The sequence below is a fragment of the Strix uralensis genome, chromosome 8 (assembly GCF_047716275.1).
Source record: "Strix uralensis isolate ZFMK-TIS-50842 chromosome 8, bStrUra1, whole genome shotgun sequence".
Lineage (NCBI taxonomy): Eukaryota > Metazoa > Chordata > Aves > Strigiformes > Strigidae > Strix > Strix uralensis.
The window spans coordinates 25,815,223-25,837,481 of NC_133979.1; the positions used below are offsets into that span (position 1 = coordinate 25,815,223).

The following is a 22,259-nucleotide window of genomic DNA, read 5'->3' on the forward strand; positions in this document are numbered from 1 at the left end:
AATTCTACTTAGGGTGCATAACCTTCAGTGAACTACAGTTTTCCAGATTTTATGGTGTGCTAAGAGCACTAAGAAGATTTTAAAACTGGATGAGTGGAATTCACCAGTTTAGCCTGACTTTTTTTGTCAGGCTGAAAAGTAGCCTTCCTGAGAAAGTAACTAGAAAATAAAACGTGTGCTATTACTAACCTCTTGCACTTTCTTACCAGATGACATTAAGCTCCAGAGATCCTAAGGGTCATGCCATTTCATCACCAGGTAAACAAGATTGTTTATGATCTTGTTTTCTTCAACCACTTATAAACATGAATGCCAACAGCATTCCCTTACCTGTTGTGCAGCTTGGTCCTGTGTATGGCCGGTAGCAATCGCAGTGGTAGCTCAGCCACAGGTTGGTACAGCGTCCCCTGTTCTGACAAGGGTGGGTTTCACACCAGTCCTCTTTAGTACATCCTGTCCTGACATTTAAAGATGATTCAGGTGACACATTCTCTGGAGTAATAACATTCAAGTCTATTTCAATGTCCCGAAGACAGCCTACAAATGAAGGTGCAGAATGTATATTATAGACGTTAAGTAGAGAGTTGCTGTTAATGTTCCCCACTGGTAAGCCGCCCAAAAACGTGCTCTGAAATGCAAGCATCACGTGATCGTTATCCATCATAACAGACGTTTTATTGAGACATGATTCTACACAAGAGCTGTCAAGCAAATTAAGAGTAACAGCTCTTCCCAAGGTTACCTCCACTGAATGCCATTCTCCATCACTGACATTATGTGAAATATGCAAAAGAGCCTGTGGCTGGTTATTGACTTGCATGGATAAGTGTAAGTAGCCATTCAGTAACTCCAGCTTCGCAAATGTATTTTTCTCCCCTCGGTAAAACAGCAAAGCTGTAGGTTGCACAGTTTGAAACTTCAGGTTTATATTATAGAAAAATTCCTTTTTAGGGGTCAGGTGATTCTTCAACAGAAGGAAACTGTTTCCTTGAAAAGAAAACGTGGTTATGGTTTCACAGTGTATTCCAGTATACCCAGGTGAACATATGCATCTGAATCCATGTTGGCCATTTTTTAAATGTGGGATACATATTCCATTGTTTTGGCATTGTTGATCAGTACAGCCACGGAGAACTTCTGTACAGTTCCAGCCACCGTAATAAATCCCTTCTTTGTCTGCAGGTGGGCAATGGCAAGTGTAATTCCCAGGAAAATTCTCACAGATTCCACCATTTTGGCAAGGGTTTGTGTAACATTCATTGATGTCTTCATCACAGTGAGTACCTGAAGAATAAACAAAGAATGAGACATTCTTTATTGGATAACTGGAGTCCAAAATGACATTTTTAATAACATGTGTTTCATTAAATTATCTTTAATTAGAGGGGAATGTCTTCATAAATAGATGATTGACTCACAAGTCTAAAATACGTTAAATATAAAAATACCATTCACATGCTATGATTATTCTTGTGCAAAGTATTATATAAACACCTCAGCACTAATCACATTTTGGACAAATGAACCAAACAAATTGACAGTTTTGATGTGGATAATGTGATGAAATTGAGATAAACATCACCTCCAAAACATGTGATCAAGTTATTGTTTCCCACCTATTCTGTGGTAGAAATCTAGAATGTTTTGCGAGGAACTCATTTATCACATATAAAAAGCCAAGAATTGTTGCTTAATTCATATTCATAATACAGCATGTTCATGAGCTGGAGTACGGTCTGCTGGTCTTTCCTCTCTTTCACATTCAAACAGTAGAAGAATTACAGACTAGTATTCCTGTTCCCATATGAAACATCTTGGAGCAACAATCTTCAAGTCAGAGCCACAGGACTTATAAGTACTATACAATATAGTGAGACAGACTGACAAGTAGGTGAACATCCCTGCAAAATGTATGTACAACGAGCTGGCTTATCTGAAGAATAAAATTCATAGAGTGAGCAGGGAGCTGCACAGTGTGACAGTAAGAAATCCAAAGAATACATTAAACCTGCATCCTACTGGTGGTCTGGGCAAGATGCAGTGAGATGCACCCCGTCTGTAACAAGTGGGCAGTTGCCACATTTCAGGGTTAGGTGCGTACTGGAGTTATTCACAGATAAACTATGGATCTCAGTTCTTCCAAAAACAAGGCAGCAGTGACTTGTGGTCCATCAGCTATGGTCATATGGTGAGGAGAGTTCACTTGGGATGTGAGGATCTGAGAGAAGCTGTTGGAGGGATTTGAACCTGGATGTCCCAGTAGAATATTCCTGGTACCATGTATCTACAGTGGATCTTTCTTTATGTCTCCTATATATAATATATAAAGCAAGAAAAGATGAAAGGAATATTTTCTCAAACATCTCAAAGCGTGGTGTTGAGAGCACTTCCATAGAAGATGGGCAATACAGACTCATATTTACTCTTCTTCCATATAATGCTTGGCTTCTGGTATATTGGGTAAAAGAAGAGCTCCTCATCTCAATTTCACTGTGATCTGATAGATGTGAACTAACTACGTCTACTGGATCAGACTTCACAATGAAAAACAAATCTGTTCCTCTTGTAAAACTAATCTGTTTATCCCTCTGCACTGTTGTTCATCTATAAAGTGATAATTATAGTAACTTCTCCCTTGAGCAATAAAGTGACTGATACGTATGCAATGGATCAGGGAAAATTTGTTTCTTATGTCCCTTGGAAGCAGTCAAAATATCCAAATACATTTTTGAAAAGTCAGGCTAAGTGCAAGTCCTAATATTTCCACTTCATAGTTATTCTAGAGAAAAATACTTTGCAGTTAGTTTTCAAACTAGTATCATCAGCACAAAGTGGTTAGAGATATTTATGCCTGTCCCCACAGCAAAACTGGTGCCTGTAAATTAGATAATGAGGTATGCTGAGACTCACAGAGTTGCAGCTAGGTACCAGGCACTACACATAGCTTTACATACAAATTCACACCGAGCTTTGTTTTTACAGCAAAATGCAGCCATTTTTCATGGAAAATTACAGAGCAGCATTCAGCCACAATGAATTGGTTCAAATAGCAGCAGATAAATGTAGCAACTCAGGCTAATTCCTTGCCTGTCCACTTTATTCAATCACAGTTGTAACTAGATGCATCTCAGAGAGCGGTAAATTACAGGAGAGCCAGAAGGGAACTGAGAATTGGTTGAGATTTGTTTGAAAGAGTAGCCAGAGTGAAGTGGTCATAGAATGTATATAAAAAGCTCTCTCTGCAGTGATCCTCCTCACTCATCAGTCTTCAATTATAGCATATAGTTTTCACTTGAAGCTTCAGATTATCAAACACAGCTAGTGTTATCTCCCTGGTCTGGCAGTGTGATTTTACAGCAGCAGCCTCTCTCTGTTTCCCAGCCAGGCTCATATTTATTCCAGTGTGAGATGTCTATGTATACCTTAATGTGTAGTGGCATCTGGCAGAAATATGACTCATTGGGAGTGACTTTCTCAAAGTGAAGTGTACCTCCCAAACCATTACTGACTGGGGGCCAGAACAATGTCTGCTTTGCCCAGTTTGTGGCAATTTCTGTGTTAGCCACTTGTCCTGCTTTCGCTATTCTAGTATATGAAAAGTGAAGTTACCGTGAGCTGTTTCCTCTTTTGGTCAATGTTTTAGTACATCTCCTGCCTGATATTGCTCCCTTCCCTGCTTTGACATTGAGAACAATGTGTCCGCATGTCTTGTATATAACTCAGTCTTAATGTGACAGCTGTAGAAATGCAGGTCTCTCTGGGTTTTTGTGTCAGAGATAAAAATTAGTGCAGCCTAGAAGCAGTAGGATCAGGAATGTACTTAGCTTTGTCATAGGGCTTCAGAGCGGTCAGAGCATGCTTAAGGATTTATAGACTGGAAGCCCCTATAAAACCTTTCGTAGAAAAAAATCAGCACAGTGAATGGCTAGATACTTAGTTGCTGCATTTTCAGTATTGTGTGATGACTCTGTGTATATTAGTTTATTATCCCACAGCACCTGTGAGGCCTTTGCCATGTAGCTTGTGCTCTGAGTCACACCTAGAAATAGTGACTTGTCTCTGGAAAGGATGAAACAGATGCAAAAACTGAACCCACCTTTACAATAATGTTCTCTACATCATCAAATTAATGAAATGATTTCATGAGAATGCTAAACTACTTTGGAAACCATGTATGTTTCTACCTTTAAATTTAGATAACACATTTAATAACAAAACCATCAATGGTTAACAAAGAAATAAAATTAGTTTTATGAGGAGCTACACATATTATTGTTAGAGTATTTCTTGCCTATATAAAATTAACGTCAGTTATTAAATGCAAAGTGACTATCATAGAGCCACTTAAATACATGTAATTTCATAAGCATTTCAGTGTCTGAACACAATGCTTATTCAATGCTTATTTTTTAAGTAATGATGTTAATATGTTGCAAAATAATTATATTGCAGAATTGTGTATATATATATACATACACGTATATGCTTACATCTCTATGCCTACTATTTCATAATAAGATTAGTGCAAACATAAATATAGGGCACACCAAATGACAAATAATAAGCCATTTTATAAAAAATAAATAAACCAGTTGTTCTTACAAGCATTGTGGATATTGGCTGTTATCTGCCAATTGCTATACAAGCAGCAACCACTGTCACTCAAGATAAAAGCACTCTAGATAAAAGGATTAGTCAATATTTATAGAACTGTATAAGCAGTTCAAATAGCTCAGATTGGAGGAGAAGTTTAACATGTAATAAAAAGGTATTCTTAAAAAATGTAAGACCATACCAAAAGAAAGTGCAGGGGGAACTATTATTTTCTTTTCAGTGGTTACATGCATTAGCTCAGCTAAACATTTTTGTTGTTTTAGCATAAAAAGTAAAGTAAAATCATTCAGCATTTTCTCTTCTAAATATATTACACACCTTCCTAAAATTTCAGATAATGCAAATATTTTTATTATATTTCTGTAGATAATTACTTTTTCCTCCTGTGAAGTTTTACTCAAAACAGAGATGAAACAGCGCCTTTGACTCAGTTTGATAACACTACTCATATCTGTCTCCTTCGTTCACTTACACATTATTACTATAGGGTAGCTATTTTCTAACCATAAACCTCCTAATAAAACTATCTGTTTCAAATTTAGCAGCAAAGGTTTTCTGCAGAAGCAGGATGACAAAAGCAATTATTCAAGCGTAATTCTGCTGAATGCCACTAATTTTAATTTTGATTAAACAGTTATAAAAGTTTTATCCAAGTTACACTTTTGATACACACCTTTGGTTAGAAATCTGTTTACAGTCTTCTGCATTTCCTTGACACTATATAAATATCAAGCAAGCAGTCTGGGTAGTTATTACATGTTCAATACAGTCTAAGTGCACATACAATTTCACAAAAAGAAAATATTTACCTGTAAACATTGTCATTAAAATGATGTAAACCTGTATCCTAGTTGCAACCATCTTTTTCCTTTGGAAAAAGATCGTTTAGCACTTAAGCAGTCCACAAAGTAAGTTTCTGTAAAATTCAAACCAGTTCTTAGTATAAAGGCTTCCTTTCCAGGATTAGCATGCTCCACTTCTGTACCTGATGATATAGTCTGATGGTGTATTTTGCCCAAGCCAGATCAACAAGGCTTAAAGTAAGACTCATTAAACTGCTTACGCAGTAGATACGTATTCTACTTAAATTCTTTTTCAGCACATTCTGTCCAAGTGTGTTCACACCAAATTTATGTTTCACAGAAAGACATATTTTTAGGATCCGTTCAAAATTTATTTGTCACTTTTTGTTGTTTTACAAGATGTTGTTTTTTAAGACTTCATTTTCTTTCATTTTCACAATGTTTGTTAATGCAGATCAACTCTTTCATGGTCACTGTCATTCAGAGAAACTGTACATCTCAATAAGCAGATAGAAAAGACATAAAATCGTATCTCATTTCTTTATTTTATAAAGTATTTTTGTTCCATTTGCCCTCATTGTAGTAAGTACTGGAAATGTATGTCTGTAGATTTTTGAGTGTAATAAAAGACAGGAAAAATTTGCTAAAATATTTCTTTCTTCAGCTCTTGAACAAGACCTTTTGATTTGGACCTAATTTAATGGGAGGAAAACAGACTTGAGGAGATTGAACTACTTATTTCTGTAATAATTTAAGCAGCAGACTTTTTTATTTTATTATACATTATTTACATGATGAATTGCTTAAAATATTGCTAGAGCAATATCTATTTGTGTAATTAGTGAAATAATTATAAAGCAAGAGAGTCTTTCCCCAGGTTGGTATTTATAACATCCAGCCGGCATATGGCAAAGTGTGGATTCAGATTTTTGTTTTGGCAGTTTCCCATTTTAAAACTTCAACAATGCATCCTGAAGTCTGTCTCAGCATGTACCCAAGAAAATGTTGATTTTTGGCAAATGTGTTTTTCCATTCCTTCTTCTCTCTCAATGCACTTATTTATTAATTAGAAAATTCCTGACCTTGTGTCAAATTCTTTTCTAGGTTCACCAAAAGACTTGTATGCAGGATCCAATTCTGGATTCATTTAATCTACAGTTCACAATTTTTTTACGGTGATGCTCAGAAAACTGCTTCTTCTTCCAGCCTCTGATACAGGCATTGAGTGATTTTTCCTATAATAAATTCAAATACCATGGGATAAGAACGTCATCCAGACTCTTTGAAAGGTAAGTAAATAAGCTTTAAACAAAATAAAGTTCTTGTTGATGTTAGTATGCATGTACTTTAATAGTAGTGTTTATCAGATGTCTCGTGCTACATCTTGAAGTTTAATATACATTTTAATTTTGAAAATAACAAGAAAAAGTTGGAGGTACTTGATAATTGTCAGTCCTCTTGCACTATGATCCTGTTAAATGTTCTGAAGTAAGATTATGAATATATACACCGTCAATGAGTTGGGATAGGCATACGCTATTACAGTTCAGTGAAAACATGGAGCTGATGACGCTCTGCGACAGAGGAACTTCATACCAGGATATTTAGCAAACTTCCTGAAGCTGTGTCAGAACCACTAGTGAGTGTTTTGAACAAACCTGTCAAGAACAAGTGGGTTACTGAAGGTGGTAGCTACCCTAATTACATTAAGGGTTTGATAATGTCTTTCATAACATTTTCGTATATAAACCAAGGATAAAAATCTACATGAAACCACCATAAAGTGGGTATAAAACTTGTGTAATCCTGTCCAGAAAGTAATTTGTCAGATGTTCCCTGTCACACTGGGAGGCTCTATTGATTATGGTTTGGGATTGTCCTGGGTTTGCTATGGTTGGTGTTTTCATAACAGATGTGGATGATGGTATAGAAAGTTTGCTTATTAAGTTGTCTGATAAAGCAGGGTTAAGTGAAACTTTTGAGTGTAATTTTACATTTATAGGTAAACATAAGAAATTGGAGAAATGGTCTGGAAAATATTAGATTCAATTCTGGAAGGACTTATTCAGTCTCTATAGTTTCAGGCCAGAATAACCAGCAATCAGGTGGAACAATAGTTCCAGTTTACAAAACCTTGGTCATGCCTTAGCAGGAATACTGAGTCTCCTTTTAGTTCTGCACTGCAAGAAAGATTTGGATCAATTGGGAAGAATTCAGAGGAGAGCAGTGAGAATAATCACAGGTCTAGAAGGAGTGAGGAAAGACTAAAAAAGTAGGGCTGTTTAGTTGAAAGACAAGGAGAGGAAATGAGACGTGACAACAGTCTTTTAGTACAAAAAAGAATGCACACTGTTCCCTGAGACCATAGTAAACAAATGAAGAAGTCATGGGTTTGACCTGCACCAAGAAAGATCCAAGCCACACTTCAGAAAAATATTTCTAAAGATAATAAGGCATAAGATTCCCACTGGGTGCCATAAGGTCTGCTTTGGGTCCTTAAAAATAGGTTAGAGACAAAAGTGCAGCATGACACCAGTCAGCTGATCCTATCTTAGACGCATAGATAGCCCAAAAGATACCTGCACGTCTGTCCCTTCCAATTTTATTTTTTCTGTGTTTCTGGGACTTCCTTTAATAAAATAATTCCCAGCAACTGAGCTGTAGATGTGTCAAACTATACATGCACATATATGTATCCATACACATATAGGTATAAAATGCAAGTGGGAGTAAACCTTGGAGAAACTCAAATTGTAGCATACCCTTTAGAATACGCTTTATGGAAGACAAAGACAAAGAGTTTGCAATAATGCTTCCTCTACCTGTACTTTACAGTTTTGGAAATGTCTCTTACAAAATCCTACCTCAGGCAGAAACAACTTTTTTCAAGGGACTCATTAATCCTGAGGCCAGCGGAAAGATCTGGCAGAGCATATATTCTTCGGGGCTCCAGGTTTTAGCAGACAATCATGAAAATTCTAACTTTGCCACATCTGTGCTGATAATTGCAAAGAGATAATTACTCTTTGCTGGAAGGAGGAAATGCACGTTCATGAGTGAGTAAGCGCAAGGAAATAAATTGACCATCTCTATGTCATCGTAATTAAAACTCATGCTTCTGGGCATAAATCAGTTGTCATGGAGGTCAGGAAGGAGGTTTTACTCTTATGTACATCAGTGTAGAGCAAGTGAGGAGTATTTAAATGGATTTTTTTTTTCTCCTATTTTTCTTCAGTAACAAAATGGCTTATATTGGATACTGAAATTAATGTGACCAGTGATCTGATCTAATATGGCAATTTTTATTGAATTCTTAGCAGGAAAAGCTCATGTAAAATGAAGGCAGAATACAGGGCAGAGGTGGAGCACATGGAAAATTGGATACTTTAAAATAGTAGGATAATAAGCATTTGCTAACACTGGGCTAATTTGCACGATACCTTTCACAAAGAACTCTAATTTTGTAAAGTTGTAAGACCTTGCTAGTTATTCCTTTATTGCAGATGAATTCACTATTCTGTTATTTTTCCTCTTGCTATTTGAAATGTACTTATAAAGTTAATACTGGCTAGGGAAAAAAAAAATTAAAATAGAAATACAGTTGAGTGACTTGGCTTAATCATTAAATATGTCACTCTAGCTGAGGGATATGGAATTCATAATGTGCTACATTCAGAATGGCATGCTGTAACTCAATCTTTTTAAATGTTGCTGGCCTGAAGCTTCATAGACTAGTTTGAATTTTCAGTAAAAATTGATTTTTTTAAAGTAGTAAAACCCCCAGTCCCTTAATCTCTTCAATCATTAAATGTTTTCTGAGAGCAAAAATACTTGGAAATGTTTTTTCCACTTGTTTCACATGTTTTGTCACACCTAAAATAGTTTTCATTTGAAAAAAAAAAAAAAAAAAAAGAAAATCATGTACATGCTGTAGGTGATTAGTTGTTTAGTGAGATCTGGTGTGTTTATTTTATTTTATAAATATTGGAAACAGCTGACTGAGTTAAGCATTGGCTTCAGCTTCCGGATAGATCAGCCAGCCTTTTTCATGAGCCTGCTCTGCAGACTGTGAGTGCTCCTTAGGCAAAGTTGTGTGAGCAGCGCAGCCAGAGGTCAGACCCATATAGCCTGAAAATGGCAAAGGGCCATGTCCTAGAAGGGCAGCATGGCAAAACTGTTGCTTGTAGCCTACACCTTCATCCCATATTTCGATTAACACAGCCAGCCATGTGGATCCAATTGTAGGATTAGGGTCTGAATCTGGAGTAAAGAAAAACTTGGTGAAGAAATATGTCCCTGCATGGCACTCATTTTCCTTTCATTTCCCTACTTCTACAGTCAGCTTTATATATAGGTAAAAGAGGCAGCTGCTGTTGCATTTGACCGATGGAGGTAAGAAAGAAAATCAAATAGTGGCAGCCCAATTTTCCGAGGCAGCATCCTTCTTGAGTGGGTTTTCTGGCTGCATGAACTTGTCTGTAGCTATGGCCACATCGCTGATATGAGCTAGGAAGTGTTGATGAGAGGAGGGAGAGCAAAATTACAGATTGTGACAGGTTAAAGTGGAGAAGGGTGATTTATGAAGGATAACATTAACAAAGAAGTGAAAATAGCAGGTAAGATTTTGGAGATTAAACAGATGAAAAAGCAGAGAAAAATGTGAATGGGAAAAAGAAAATGGAAATACAGGAATCAACAGTATGCCCAAAGATACTTGTGTTGGCATTTGAGAGAGCGTTCTTGTCAGACACACAGGCATTTATGGGTAGTAAGACGAGTGAGTGTGTACGTGTATGACCATTAATCTATATAGGAAACATGAGGGATGCTTAGAAAGACTTCAGGCTAGACATAAGGTCTACACAAAGGTCTGAGCTAAAATTGAGAGCGGAGGAAGGAGACCACAGGAGCAATATCAAAGTCAAAAGACTGAAAAAAAGATAGAAAAAAAAGTCATAGATATTTTGTAGTTAAACAAAGATAGTCATGTGCACTGGAGCAGAGAAATCAATTCAGAAATTCTAGAGAATTAAGATAGAATAATAGAAAAATTTAGATTGAAAGGGACCTTTGAAGGTTATCATCTGGTCCAATGCTCCACTCAGAGGGTCAGGACATCATCCAGAGACTAAATTGGAATAGTAGGTTTCAGAGAATTTGATTAGTTTATACGTGATTATGGACCAGATGTTTGGAAATCAAAGGAAGATATTTGGTGCTCTCCTTCCAGTGTGTTTTTTGTGTGTACTTTAAGTTGTAAAAAGATTATATATAATTCAGGAATTTTTCATGTTTTACCTTTTAGAAAACTGTGGTAAAACTGTCAAATTCAAAGCACTAATGATCTGATTTGCATTTTTTGTAGATTTATGAGCTTGTACATACAGATGATGTGTGTGCATTTGAACTGAAGCATATCCAGAGGGATCTTAAAACAACCAATACCTTTGAGTTGTTTAATTAGATCATACAAGGTCATGTTTCATTGACTTGAAAATCTGTTTGGAGCATATGATTCACTTTGGAATTGGAAAACAAATTAATTTTCAGTCCTACGAACACTTAAGGGCTTTAAAAGAGTGCTTGCTGTTGATGAACACATCCATTGAGAAATGTATGCTATGTCTAGTCTCCCCTAAAAGGGATTTTCTACCTTGTCTCTTGTTGGCTGCTTCCTATTTGTTGTAACTGAGGTAGGCAAGCACAGCCACTGTGCTGTCTAGTGTGAAACGCCTTCTGCCCTGAAAACGGTGCTTCGAAAAATTTCAGTCATTTGCAAGATTTTCTCATTTTGTTAAAACCAACGTGAATCTCCACAACATACAAAAGTGGCTGTATTTACTTAACTTCATTGTCAGTCCATCTTGAAACAAACTGAAAAAGCCAGTAGATTAGAAAATCATAGTTTTAATAGGGCCTACAGAGCTTAACTGAGAATGGAGACCTGAGAATAGAAAAATATAAAATGTGAATGTGTGAACATACATGTTTATGCTGTGTGTATTTTGAGCTGTGCATAGCATAGCTGTATGAATAGCATGAAATATGATCTGTATTTATGCTGTGTGTAATTACACTTCTCTATTCCTACAGTACATATTTCTACCTAAATTACTATCACTTAAAATCCAGAAAACCAAGTCTTTTACCCTGAACTATCCACTTCTATAATTTTTTTGTAAGGCAGTTACTCTACCTGATGTATGTTTTCTTTCCTGTGTAAATAGCTGTGACTTGCCATAGAGCAAGTAGAGAAGACCTTAGACTTTGGACTGGGATCTTTCAGTCCAGTTCCGTGTCCATGGGAATGGCAGAAGATCATACCTCTTTTCACTTCAGCAGCAGTGTTCATTTCTCTCATTCCCTGCAATGTTAGCTCTTTTGCAGTGTGAAAAGTCATCTAAGTGATGGCTTTGTTCATCTAAAGTTTCATATGTTTAATGCATCTTTGAAGCTGGGAAGCATGAGACCCAAACTGGCTTCACTTTTGCTAGGTCACCCAACAATCCCAACAGCAATGGGATAGCATGGACTTCAGCTGAGATTGTGCATGCTTGCCACGGTCCGTTGGTGTCTTCTTGGGGGATTTCCTGGGTCATACTACGTTATGTGATTTAGCTAGACTAAATCTAGTTTTTGTATGTCTTTATGTGCTACAGTTAACTTCTGTAGCTGAGTAGACACGTTCACAGTACAGCATTTAAATAGTTTTCTTATTTGTTACTATAGGTAGTGATTTACCATGACATTCTGGCCTCACAAACAGGCCTAATAACAGATTCTGAACTCTCTTTCTTAAGAAAAAATAGTGCTCATAGGACAGTGACTACAGCCATAATTGTATTGATCATTATGATTCTCTGTAATAGTGTCATGTTGTTAACACAGCCAGACATGAAGAATTAGAGTGGTGGGAGAGCAATCTGTATCATATTCACCAAATCTATTTCTAGCAGTTAATTATCAGCAAAAATTATCTGTCTATACTAGGCTTTTTTTTTTTTTTCTTCTCTTTGAGGCTGTTTATTGAAAGTGCAAATTTCATTGTCAGCCAGAGAAAGACTGTGCTTTCCTTAATCTGATTCTTCCTACACAATCAGCAGAAGTTTTTTTCTAAATTAACTCAGATATTTTTTTTAAAAGGCATCAGCACCCAGGTGATCAGTCAAAGGCTAGCTTAACTTCTTTGAAATTCTCCTTGTACCTGAAAAAATCAGTCCGGGTGCCTACACAGAAACAGGTTGTGCCTTACTATAGTCACCTCAGAGTTTATTTCAAACAGTGCAAATGAGCTGACATAAAAATACTAGGCTTTATCTATCACTTGTTCCTCCTATTAGCAAACACTGAATAATTAAGAGCTAGATGCTACAGGGAACAATTAATGTAAGAGCTTTTATGTAGTATATCACATAAAATTAATTTTGGTGCTCACTCTACCAGCTTATTTTTATTACTCAGTGTCCAAACATAGTCTTCATGTCCTTGAGAAGACCTTAGACCTAGGACTCATCAGTGATAAATAATTGCCAGCAAACTATACAACTCTTGAGTCCAATCCAATGAAAGCATTAAAGTGATTTTTATATTTATTAACACTTTAAACTGAAATTGTATATATGTGTACATGCATGTATACAAAATTGGGAAGAGTTCTGAGTTCTTTATACCCCAGAATGTTGTGGTGCCATTCAGAAGGACCTCAACAGGCTGGAGAAATAGGCGATCTTCAGGAACCTCATGAAGTTCTACAAGAGGATTTGCAAAGCCCTACACCTGGGGACAAATAACCCCATGCACCAGTTCATGCTGGGGGCCAGCCAGCTGGAAAGCCACTTTGCCGTGCTGGTGAATGACTTGGAAATGAGCCTGCAGTGTGCCCTTGCAGCAAAGAGGGCCAACAGCCTCCTGGGCTGTATTAGGAAGCATGTTGCCAGCAGGTCAAGGAAGGTGACTCTTCACCTCTACTCAGCACTGATGAGGCCACATCTTCATGGATGGCCCCAGTCCAGGTCTGGGCTCCCCAGGTATGAAAAAGAAGCAGACATATGGGAGCAGGTCCAGCAAAGGGCCGTGAAGATGATTAAGGGATTGGAAAATCTATTGTGAGGAGAGGCTGACAGAGCTGGGGCTGCTCAGAAGTTGAAATGAATGTAAATTTTAAAGGCAGGAGACAACATTTCAAAGAAAAAAACCACATTTAAACTCCCCAATTCAACTGTTCCTTTGCCTTGAAGAACTATATATTGCCTGATCTTATGAACATGATGGCTCTCATGAATGCAATTCTTCATGAGACCTGATCACATAAGTGTGAGTCTCAGCTATATAGATATCCTGCTTTGAAATTTAAAATGCTGTATGTTGTTAAATAATCCTTTATAAGAAATACAGGTGGGAAATCTGAGACATACTTGTACTGTAAAAGTTAAGAATATTTGATTCTTTACTCCATTCCCCCTGTATATAGGCTTGGCAGCGTTAATTCAGGAAGGTTTAGAAGATTATGTGTACATGACAGCCCTGAGGATTTCCATCGTTGTGATTTTCCTTCCAACTCTTTTTTTTTTTTTTTTTGAAGAACATAATGACCTATGACAACTAAGCTTTATCCTTTGTGGAGTCTGACATTGCTTCTGTTTAATGGATCAGACAGTTTGTGGTACATCAGTACAAGACACTTTCTTCCCCACATCAACCTAGGGTACCTCTTCAATATTTCCCATCAGTGCTGACCTGTGTGATCAAGAGGTCATGTCCTGAAGTCAAACCCAGAATTGAAACACTCACTTCTACCACGGGCCAGACTATTAATGTAACCCATTTAATTTACATCAAGTTAGAACTTGACATTCAATTTCTCAGTCCAGAAGCAATTATTTTTAAAGGAACATGCCAACAATATTGCTTGGCTTAGAATAGCGAAAGTTCAAAAGGGTAAGAAATATTTCACACCATAAATAAAGAATTGATTATACTTTAAAACAAAGTTTGTAATTACTACTGACATTTCTGAGCCTAGATGAGGTGCCTTTTATGTTTTAAAAACTGATGTCATTTATGCCAGTGGCATTATGGGAACCTTATGTAAGGGTCTGAAATAATCCTTTGCTGGTATTTTAAGGATCAAGAGGAAAACATGAATATGTTGCACAATTCTTGGGTCAAACACATATTTTTTGTCAAACGAGGGTGCAAAATTCATTGTGGGTGCTTAGCCTTTAGCAGGACTCTGCCTCCTTTCACCCCAATAGCTCCATCAGCAGTATCACTGGCATAATCAGTAAAACCCAATACTTCGGGATGGAAAATTATGTTGTTATTCTTGTGTGAAAGCCAAGTCTCCAAGGTGCTAACAGATTTTAACTAGGAATAGCCCTGATCTGGGTCATCAAATTACTCTTCTGTACTTGAAACCATAGTTCTTGTTTTTACCATAGCTCTTAAAGCCCTGAGTGGACTTTGCATGACTGGCCGAAAACCAGTTTTCCTGAACTCCATGTGGAAGATTCTGCTAATCAAACTGTGTGGTGCAAAAACTAAAAATTGATGTTAATAATCTGGAGGAGAAAACAGTGTCCATCACAAAGTCTTTGAGAAATAGCACCTTCCAGATGGGGTTCTAAAGACTGCATTGAAATATCAGCTAAAACTAGATTTCGTTAATGTGCTGCAGATGCCACACATAAACAGTATTTCATGCTCCCTCTACTGGCTAACACGTACAGAAGGAGTACAGAGAACAGTTCTCTAAGAGCTCTTAGATATCTCAGAGCTCTGCTGGTACCAAAATGCTGATGCTAGTTCAAACAAGTTGCATATTTTCACAAATTAGGGCAGCTTATACTTTTTTTGGGGGGTAATATAAATAGCAGTTTACCAAGTAAAGCCCTTTACCAAGGGTGAACAAGAATGCCATCCCACTGCTGTGGGTTATTTGGGGATGTTTATATGTGAGAAATGGTATTTCAAAGGCATGTAAAAGTCTGTGAGCATGAAAACAGAGTAGCTAAGCTACATAAAAACCATAACCTCTACAAGAATGAAGTGATGAATGGCATTATACCATTTATATTTGATAGCAAAATAACAGCAGCCTGCATACTTTAATCTTAAATAAGTTTACTCATGCATCTTGACTTTATATCTGATTACAGGCCAATATTAATTTCAAAACAAATATATACAGGTTTGGCATGCAAACATCACACATTTCCCACTGTCAGAAGCCATGCAATTAAAATAATCAACTAGTAATGAAGCCCAACATAAACTCTGCTTATTAACAAGCATATGCATGGCATGCTGCAAATCTTGCAGAAAGGAGTGAAGACAAATCATAGAATGGTTTGGGTTGGAAGGGACCTTAAAGATCATCTAGTTCCAACGCCCCTGCCATGGTGGTGGGGCGGTAGGAATCTATCATTCTTACCACAAAACAATCCAGCCAGAAAACTGCACTTAAAAATAGAAATGTTGAAAGTTGTGGACCTTTTTAATTAGTGGTCAAAGAAAGACTTTCGATAAGCAGAGCAATAAAGTACTCTGAAGCAGCTATTATGTATATGTTTACATATATATGTATATATATGTGTATTAGCGCATGTGTGTGTGTACACACACATTTATAAATACATCCATATGGTTCAGAATTACTTGTCCCCATGCTATTTCTGACTGAACTCCTTCAGCTTTTCCAATGTCATTCCTGAGTTCCTCCATTATGGGGGGAAAAGAGAAGTAATGCCGCTTAAATGTTTGGTTGTATAATTTACTGTATTTCCAATAAACTGGATTTTAATGGGGTTCACAATAGTGAGATTATTAAGGCCGTTTTCAAAATCATCCGTTGAGTAAAACATTGAACTATTAAATTGGGTCATTTTGTTTATCACTTGACATTTGACCTTAAATGTTCCATAAATTAGAATGTATTGAGGAAGTAAAGTATATTAGTCCCATAATACAGGTCTTCTCTTTACTGTCTACTTGTTAAACACTTTCTCCAGATTAGTGAAAACTGTGTGATGTGTAGATTTAAAGAAAGTTCATTTCTGTTTGGGAAAAAGTTGTACATCTGCTTGACTTTGCAATTTGACTGTAATTCAACCAGAACAATGCAGGCTTATACAATACAATGCTAAAAAGCCTATGCTGTAAAGTAGCTCCTGACATGGACAATCATATTCTTAAGAAGATGAGCAAAGTTCTGCTGTGCAATACCTTTGATTTGACCAGGGTTTGTGCATGGTTATCACTTAGACCACACTTTATTTTTGTTAATGGTTGTCTTTGTCATTGGATGTATGTGTATATGCAAGAAATGCATCTCTTTAGGAAACGTACAGGATTATCTGTAATGCCAGGGTGTGCTAGACACACAGAACTAGCACTGCGATGTGAATCAGGAGATACACAGCAGTTTCTGTTCATATTATGGAAATGAAGATTACTGGTTTTTCAACAACAGGAAGAGTTGGGGAAAATGAGTCCCAAATCTGATTCCAGGCTGCATTGCATGTTGCTGGGAGGGGGCAAAGCAAGTAAGTAATGAAAAGGCCAGAGAGATTGTTCAATAGGGAAAGATGGAACTGAGCGGGTTCATAAACTCAGCCAAGAGCTGGCAAAACTGGATTGCAGGAGACTATAAATATCCGAGATATGCCAATTAAAAAGGCTAGGAAAGTTTATTCACAGTATTAAGAAAGAAATCAAAAAGGTAAGTAGGCATAGCCTGAAGAAGGGCCCAGAAGGAAAACTCTTATTGGATATTTAGCCTATTTTTAACAAGTAGTCAATCATATGACGGAATGACCCACCAGGAATGAGTGTCAGAAAAATAACAGGTGCTTGAAAAGCATTATTCCTGCTGCCAAATAATATACAACTGCCTTTTTTCCCCATTTTTTTTCCTTTTATTTTTTTAAAGAACTTTCTGCCAGGTACCTGACACACAGATTCCTTAAATCTAAGGACATTCTTTGTCCATGTGTTGCAAGATCTGGGAGCTTATGGATTAAAAACCATTCATCCCCTCCTCCTTCGCTTCAAGGAAAAATCTTTTAATGCTAAAAAGTGTTTATGTGCAACACTGTTTAACACAGAGAGATGTGCCAGATTCAAAATATCCACTGCTTGCAGGCTCTGTCAATCACGTCGGACTACATTATACAACTTAACATATCAGTGTAACTAGAGAAAATAGATCACAGTAATGATGGGTCAGCTGTCAAATTTTAAAGCATAAAACTCTATACATGTTCTGAAAATAATATTGGTAGATGCTTCCTAGTGTTTTATATTTCATATATTTCTAACTCAAAAAGCCCCCCAAAACGTCTTGACATTTGCGCATTCTTTTGGTGCTGAATAATGCAGAAGTGATGTTTGTGATCTCTTTGCATTTCCAGTGCAACAAGAGGAGAGGTATTTCTCATGTAATACGTATTTCTCATGAAAAAATATACATAGGTATATCAGGGCCCTAAATATCATTCTCAGAGTGCAAACAAATTGTCAGGTCCGGGGGCTAATTCTGTAAAGTGTTGTCATGAAAAGCTTAAGGCTTCTTTCCTAATGATCATGGTTGAGCTTTTACAAAATTTTAACATAGATTGTCATTGGCAACAAAAATACTCTTCTGTCAAAAGGTTCCATTGTACAATAGGAATAATAGGGACAAGCTAAAGTTTTCAATAAAGGTGGATTTTATTCCATTAAAAGGAGTGCTCTGCATAGTTAGCACCCATGCTAGGTTCATATTTTGTACCTAGGATCTGAAACCATTTCAGTTCTTTACTTGGAGCACATTAAATATGATAACTGGGTCTTATAATGATGTACAAATCCATGGGCTGTTGTGAGACTCCACTGTTCATAAGGTAATGTCATACCTTATGATCATATTGGACCTTAGTCTTTTTTTCTGTTTTTCTGAAGTGGGGATAATACTTATGTACTTCACAGTAACGATATATGAATGAATTTGTTTGTATTCATGAAATGCTCAGATTTTAGTGAGGCAAAACCCAAGCTGCAGAATATTGTTGTAAATACAGAAAGATTATCTTAGAGATACATGCTGCTGTTTTCTGAAGTGTCTCTCACTAAATCAGAATTCTTTAACCAGTGATAAACACTAGGTAACCATTACAACTAGAGCTGGTGCATTTAAACAGTCACTCTCACAGTCCACTGCCATGCAGGGAGGCAAGGTAAGTCATAAGAAGATTAATTCTTGCAAATAATGCTATTAGGCTTTCACAAAGTATCTCAAGGTATAGTCTGTTAAGGAAAGAGCTGTCATGAATAACACAAGTCAGTCTTAGCTGCTGTGGTAATTTATATGGATGAAGAATGTAAAACTTACACTTGCAGTAAATGGTATCTCTTACAGTTGTTGAAGAGGAGCACTATGTGCAGTAGAATTGAAATAGAAATGTCCCATGAGTTCTGTAATGGAAACTGATAAAGAAATAGCAAATTCCTAAATTCCTCCAGATAGAGCCTAATTTCAGTGCTGCCATGAATGTTCTGAGGTATGCTCCCTTCGTATGGCCATTATGGCCCAGAGTGTGTGAATTGTGAGTTCAACCTCAGCTTTCCTTCTGGGGGACTATCCAGAGAAAGACTGACCTAACAATGAGTTTGGTGTGGGAGCTAAACATGTGAGAAATGATTAGTGCTTACTGTGAAGAAAACAGTTTGAACAATAGTGAATAAAGAGAAAAGTAAGAAACTAGTGAGCATGCTGTATTCTCAGAGTCTGAAACCATTTGAAAAGCTGTCTGCCTCCTTCCCTGGAGTAGTCCGCGGGCCAGGGAAAACGGTTATACTCTGTCATTCAAAGAGAATATCCTGACCAGTTCCAAAAATCAAGAAAAAAGAGGAGAAGTAAGAACTCTGTGACAAAATTAGAGGAGGAAGGGAAAACTGAGAAGGAACCAATTCTGATGACTATTGGAACATCTCCTTACCAGGATGCTACCGACTGAAGAAATGTTAAATATTATTAGTGGATAGAGTTATTAAACGTGTGTCCAAATGTTCTTTCAAGATCAGAGGTTTTAGTAGAGATGGAAAAAATACTTTAAAGTGCTAATTTCTTTTTTTGTGTGTCGGATTTTTACAGGCAGCAAGTGCCTGAGGGCATCCTGTGCTGGTACAGCCCTTGCCTACATTGGTCTTGTAATGCTGGAGCTGCTAGAGACTGGCAGGGAGCAGTGAGAGAAGGTCCTCCTCTTCCTTTTTCCCCCCTGTACTTTTGAACACAGGAATATATGGAGATCACAGAGTCTGAAATGGAGATAGGGCAGCACTGTAGAAATATCTCTAGAAAAGCAGTAACTTCTTTCCCATGCTTAGAATATAGCAACACTTTTTTGGTTTGCTGCAAAAGTGCCCAGCATCACAAAGTTGATTTTGTAAGGGAAACTTCCACAGCAGTCTAACAGTGTAAAAGGCATCCTGTACTGATCATGAATAGAATTTAGGCAGAAAAGATGTATGTCTGCATCCCCATTACAGCCCTTCTACAATTCCAGAGTGGTAAGAAGCCTATATATACATCAAGCCCTAATTCTGTTTTTCAGCAATTCACATGTGTAGTATTTGTATATGTATTTGGAATTTCTCCTTAAACCAGCTAACTTTGAATGGGTCCTTGATAGTAGCAGCATTTTCCTTCTTGAACCTTTGCTTGTAAGGGAATAATAATTAGCTAATGGTACCTCCAGACCTTTCCATTTTGAACTTGAGTGCCTGCCTTGCCTATGGGAGAAGCCTGAGTCCCACTGAAAAGATGAGCAGTGCCCTTGAAACCTCCTTAAATTAAAAGTTGTCTTTTTTCTCTGTATCTCCTCTTTTTTTATGCTCATTCTTTCCTTGAACAGTCTTGTCTTCTTCTAAGGTCTCAGAATCAAGAGAAAATGACCTTTTAAACTGTGATGACAGGCCATGAAATAAAGTGGATTAACTTCATGTAATGGAGGAGTCATGGACTACTGTGATGTGAACAGCTGAAGGACAGACAAGGAAATAAAGCAGAAATTAAAATTTGGAGTTTGGGGACAAGATGAGAACTCTGCTATTCATCTGCTTGATTTCATTTTTGTAAGACTCACATCACTTTAGATATCTAAGAAAGATGGCAGCTCTGTGATCATTGTACTGATGGTTAAGAAGGGGATTTGAAAAATGAAGAAACCAAAAATATATATATATATGTCTTTTTAGCTTCCCAAGTTAGTGATAATGTGCCTACTATCCTACCTATTACTCATAAATAATATTTATGTCTGTATAATACTGTCACAGGCCAGGAGGGTGCAGTATGGCAGGCTAAGACATAGTCTATCCTGTCATCTGCTAGGTGGTCTACCTATAGCAGCATGTAAAGATGTTTAGGGAAATAGAAGTGTGATGCCCTGTGTGCTTTCACCCTGGCTTAAGTGCAGAATAAGAGTCCAGATGATTCAGTTTTTAAGCACCGGCCTCATGATATTTACAGTTCAGTATCTGGGTTGAGGTTTTCCTTAGTTTGTTGAATGTTCAGTACTCTCCCACATTGGCCATTTATCTGCCTCATCTTCTGGCTCCAGGAGACAGTTTCTTTCCCCCATGCATTTGCCAGGAATTCGATATGCATATGACACCAGTCTGATCATATCATTTTCTCTTCCAGCAGTCCAACAGACTGGGAAAAGGGCCAAGGAAATTTAAAACAGAAAAACAGAAAACAAGACAAATAAACGAAAAGGCCAAAAACCACTTAGGAATTCATGATGCCAAAGCAAGCAGTGGTGCTGGTGGCACAGCTGGCACAGAGCGGATAACAAGACACCAGAAGTGGTAATGTTGTCAGCAGCCAGCGCTCGTCTGCATGTCAGCAGGCAGCAGACACCCTGCCTACAAATGGGTCAGTGGGCTCTGCTCCTCTTACACTCATCCTGCTGAAGCAGCAAAATGGATGGTCTTCATCCCTGCTCGCAGCACTGTCCCACCCACCTGGGGACCAGGGGCAGCATGGTGTTCAAGGCTTGCGGAGCAGGACCCACCTGCCTTGCACACTCACTGCTCCTTGGGCTCAGTTCAACACTGGAATGTGTCACTTGATAGACCTTGCAAGTTCAGAAGCTCTTTAATTTTGACGTGGTGTTAAGTTTATTACAACCTGGTGAAATGAGTCACTACCAAATCCATAGCTCTGCCCTCCTCCTTTTCCATATGTTTTCATGAGCAAAGTGAAAAGTTTAACCTTTCAAATAACAGTCTTTTTAAAAAATGTGCAGGGCTAGAGCATACAATATATCCACGGTATGAAAGGACACAGCTCTAGGGTAACTATTCCCTCTAGCTAGAAGTAACAAATCACAAGCCCTTTAAACGAAAGCCCAATCTATTAAAAGTACTGTTGTGCTAGGGGGCCAGCAGACCAAGGTAATATAAAAAATCTAGGGTTTGCTACTGCAGGAAATCTGAGCATCTCTGAACCCTTTGATTTAAAAGGGAGCTGGAGAAGTTTAACCCTTCGTAGAACCTGCGCAGAAATTTTCCATCTTGAATCTGGGATAAGGCATATATCCAATGGCCTCAAAGAGTTTCTAGCTGGGATAAAGTCTCCAGACTGGGATTTTTATGTCTTATTTTTAAGAATCAAATTGTGAAATAATTTTGTTTGCAGATTTGTTCCAAGAATTTTAGTAGGACTACTGACTATTTTCAAGTCACCTAACAATCACTATCTATAACAAGATCCTGCCAGATAATATTTATTACTTTCTCCCAGCTGGGTAGGGAAATACTTTATCCTGACATAGGCATGTGTTTAGGCTCCATTATCTC

The 22,259-nt window shown here is 37.5% G+C and overlaps 1 protein-coding gene across 4 annotated transcripts in view; it reads right to left on the minus strand.

The window, feature by feature from the left end:
• CRB1 (crumbs cell polarity complex component 1) overlaps positions 1 to 22,259 on the minus strand; it is a 107,185-nt gene that overhangs the window by 39,706 nt on the left and 45,220 nt on the right. For all 4 annotated transcript variants that reach the window (XR_012629893.1, XM_074876753.1, XM_074876750.1 and 1 more), the window contains exon 6: positions 331 to 1,284. Coding sequence is in view for 3 of the 4 variants with exons in the window: in XM_074876753.1 (XP_074732854.1) it covers positions 331 to 1,284 (954 nt within the window). In the remaining variant the exon portion in view is untranslated. The remainder of the gene's footprint in view (positions 1 to 330; positions 1,285 to 22,259) is intronic.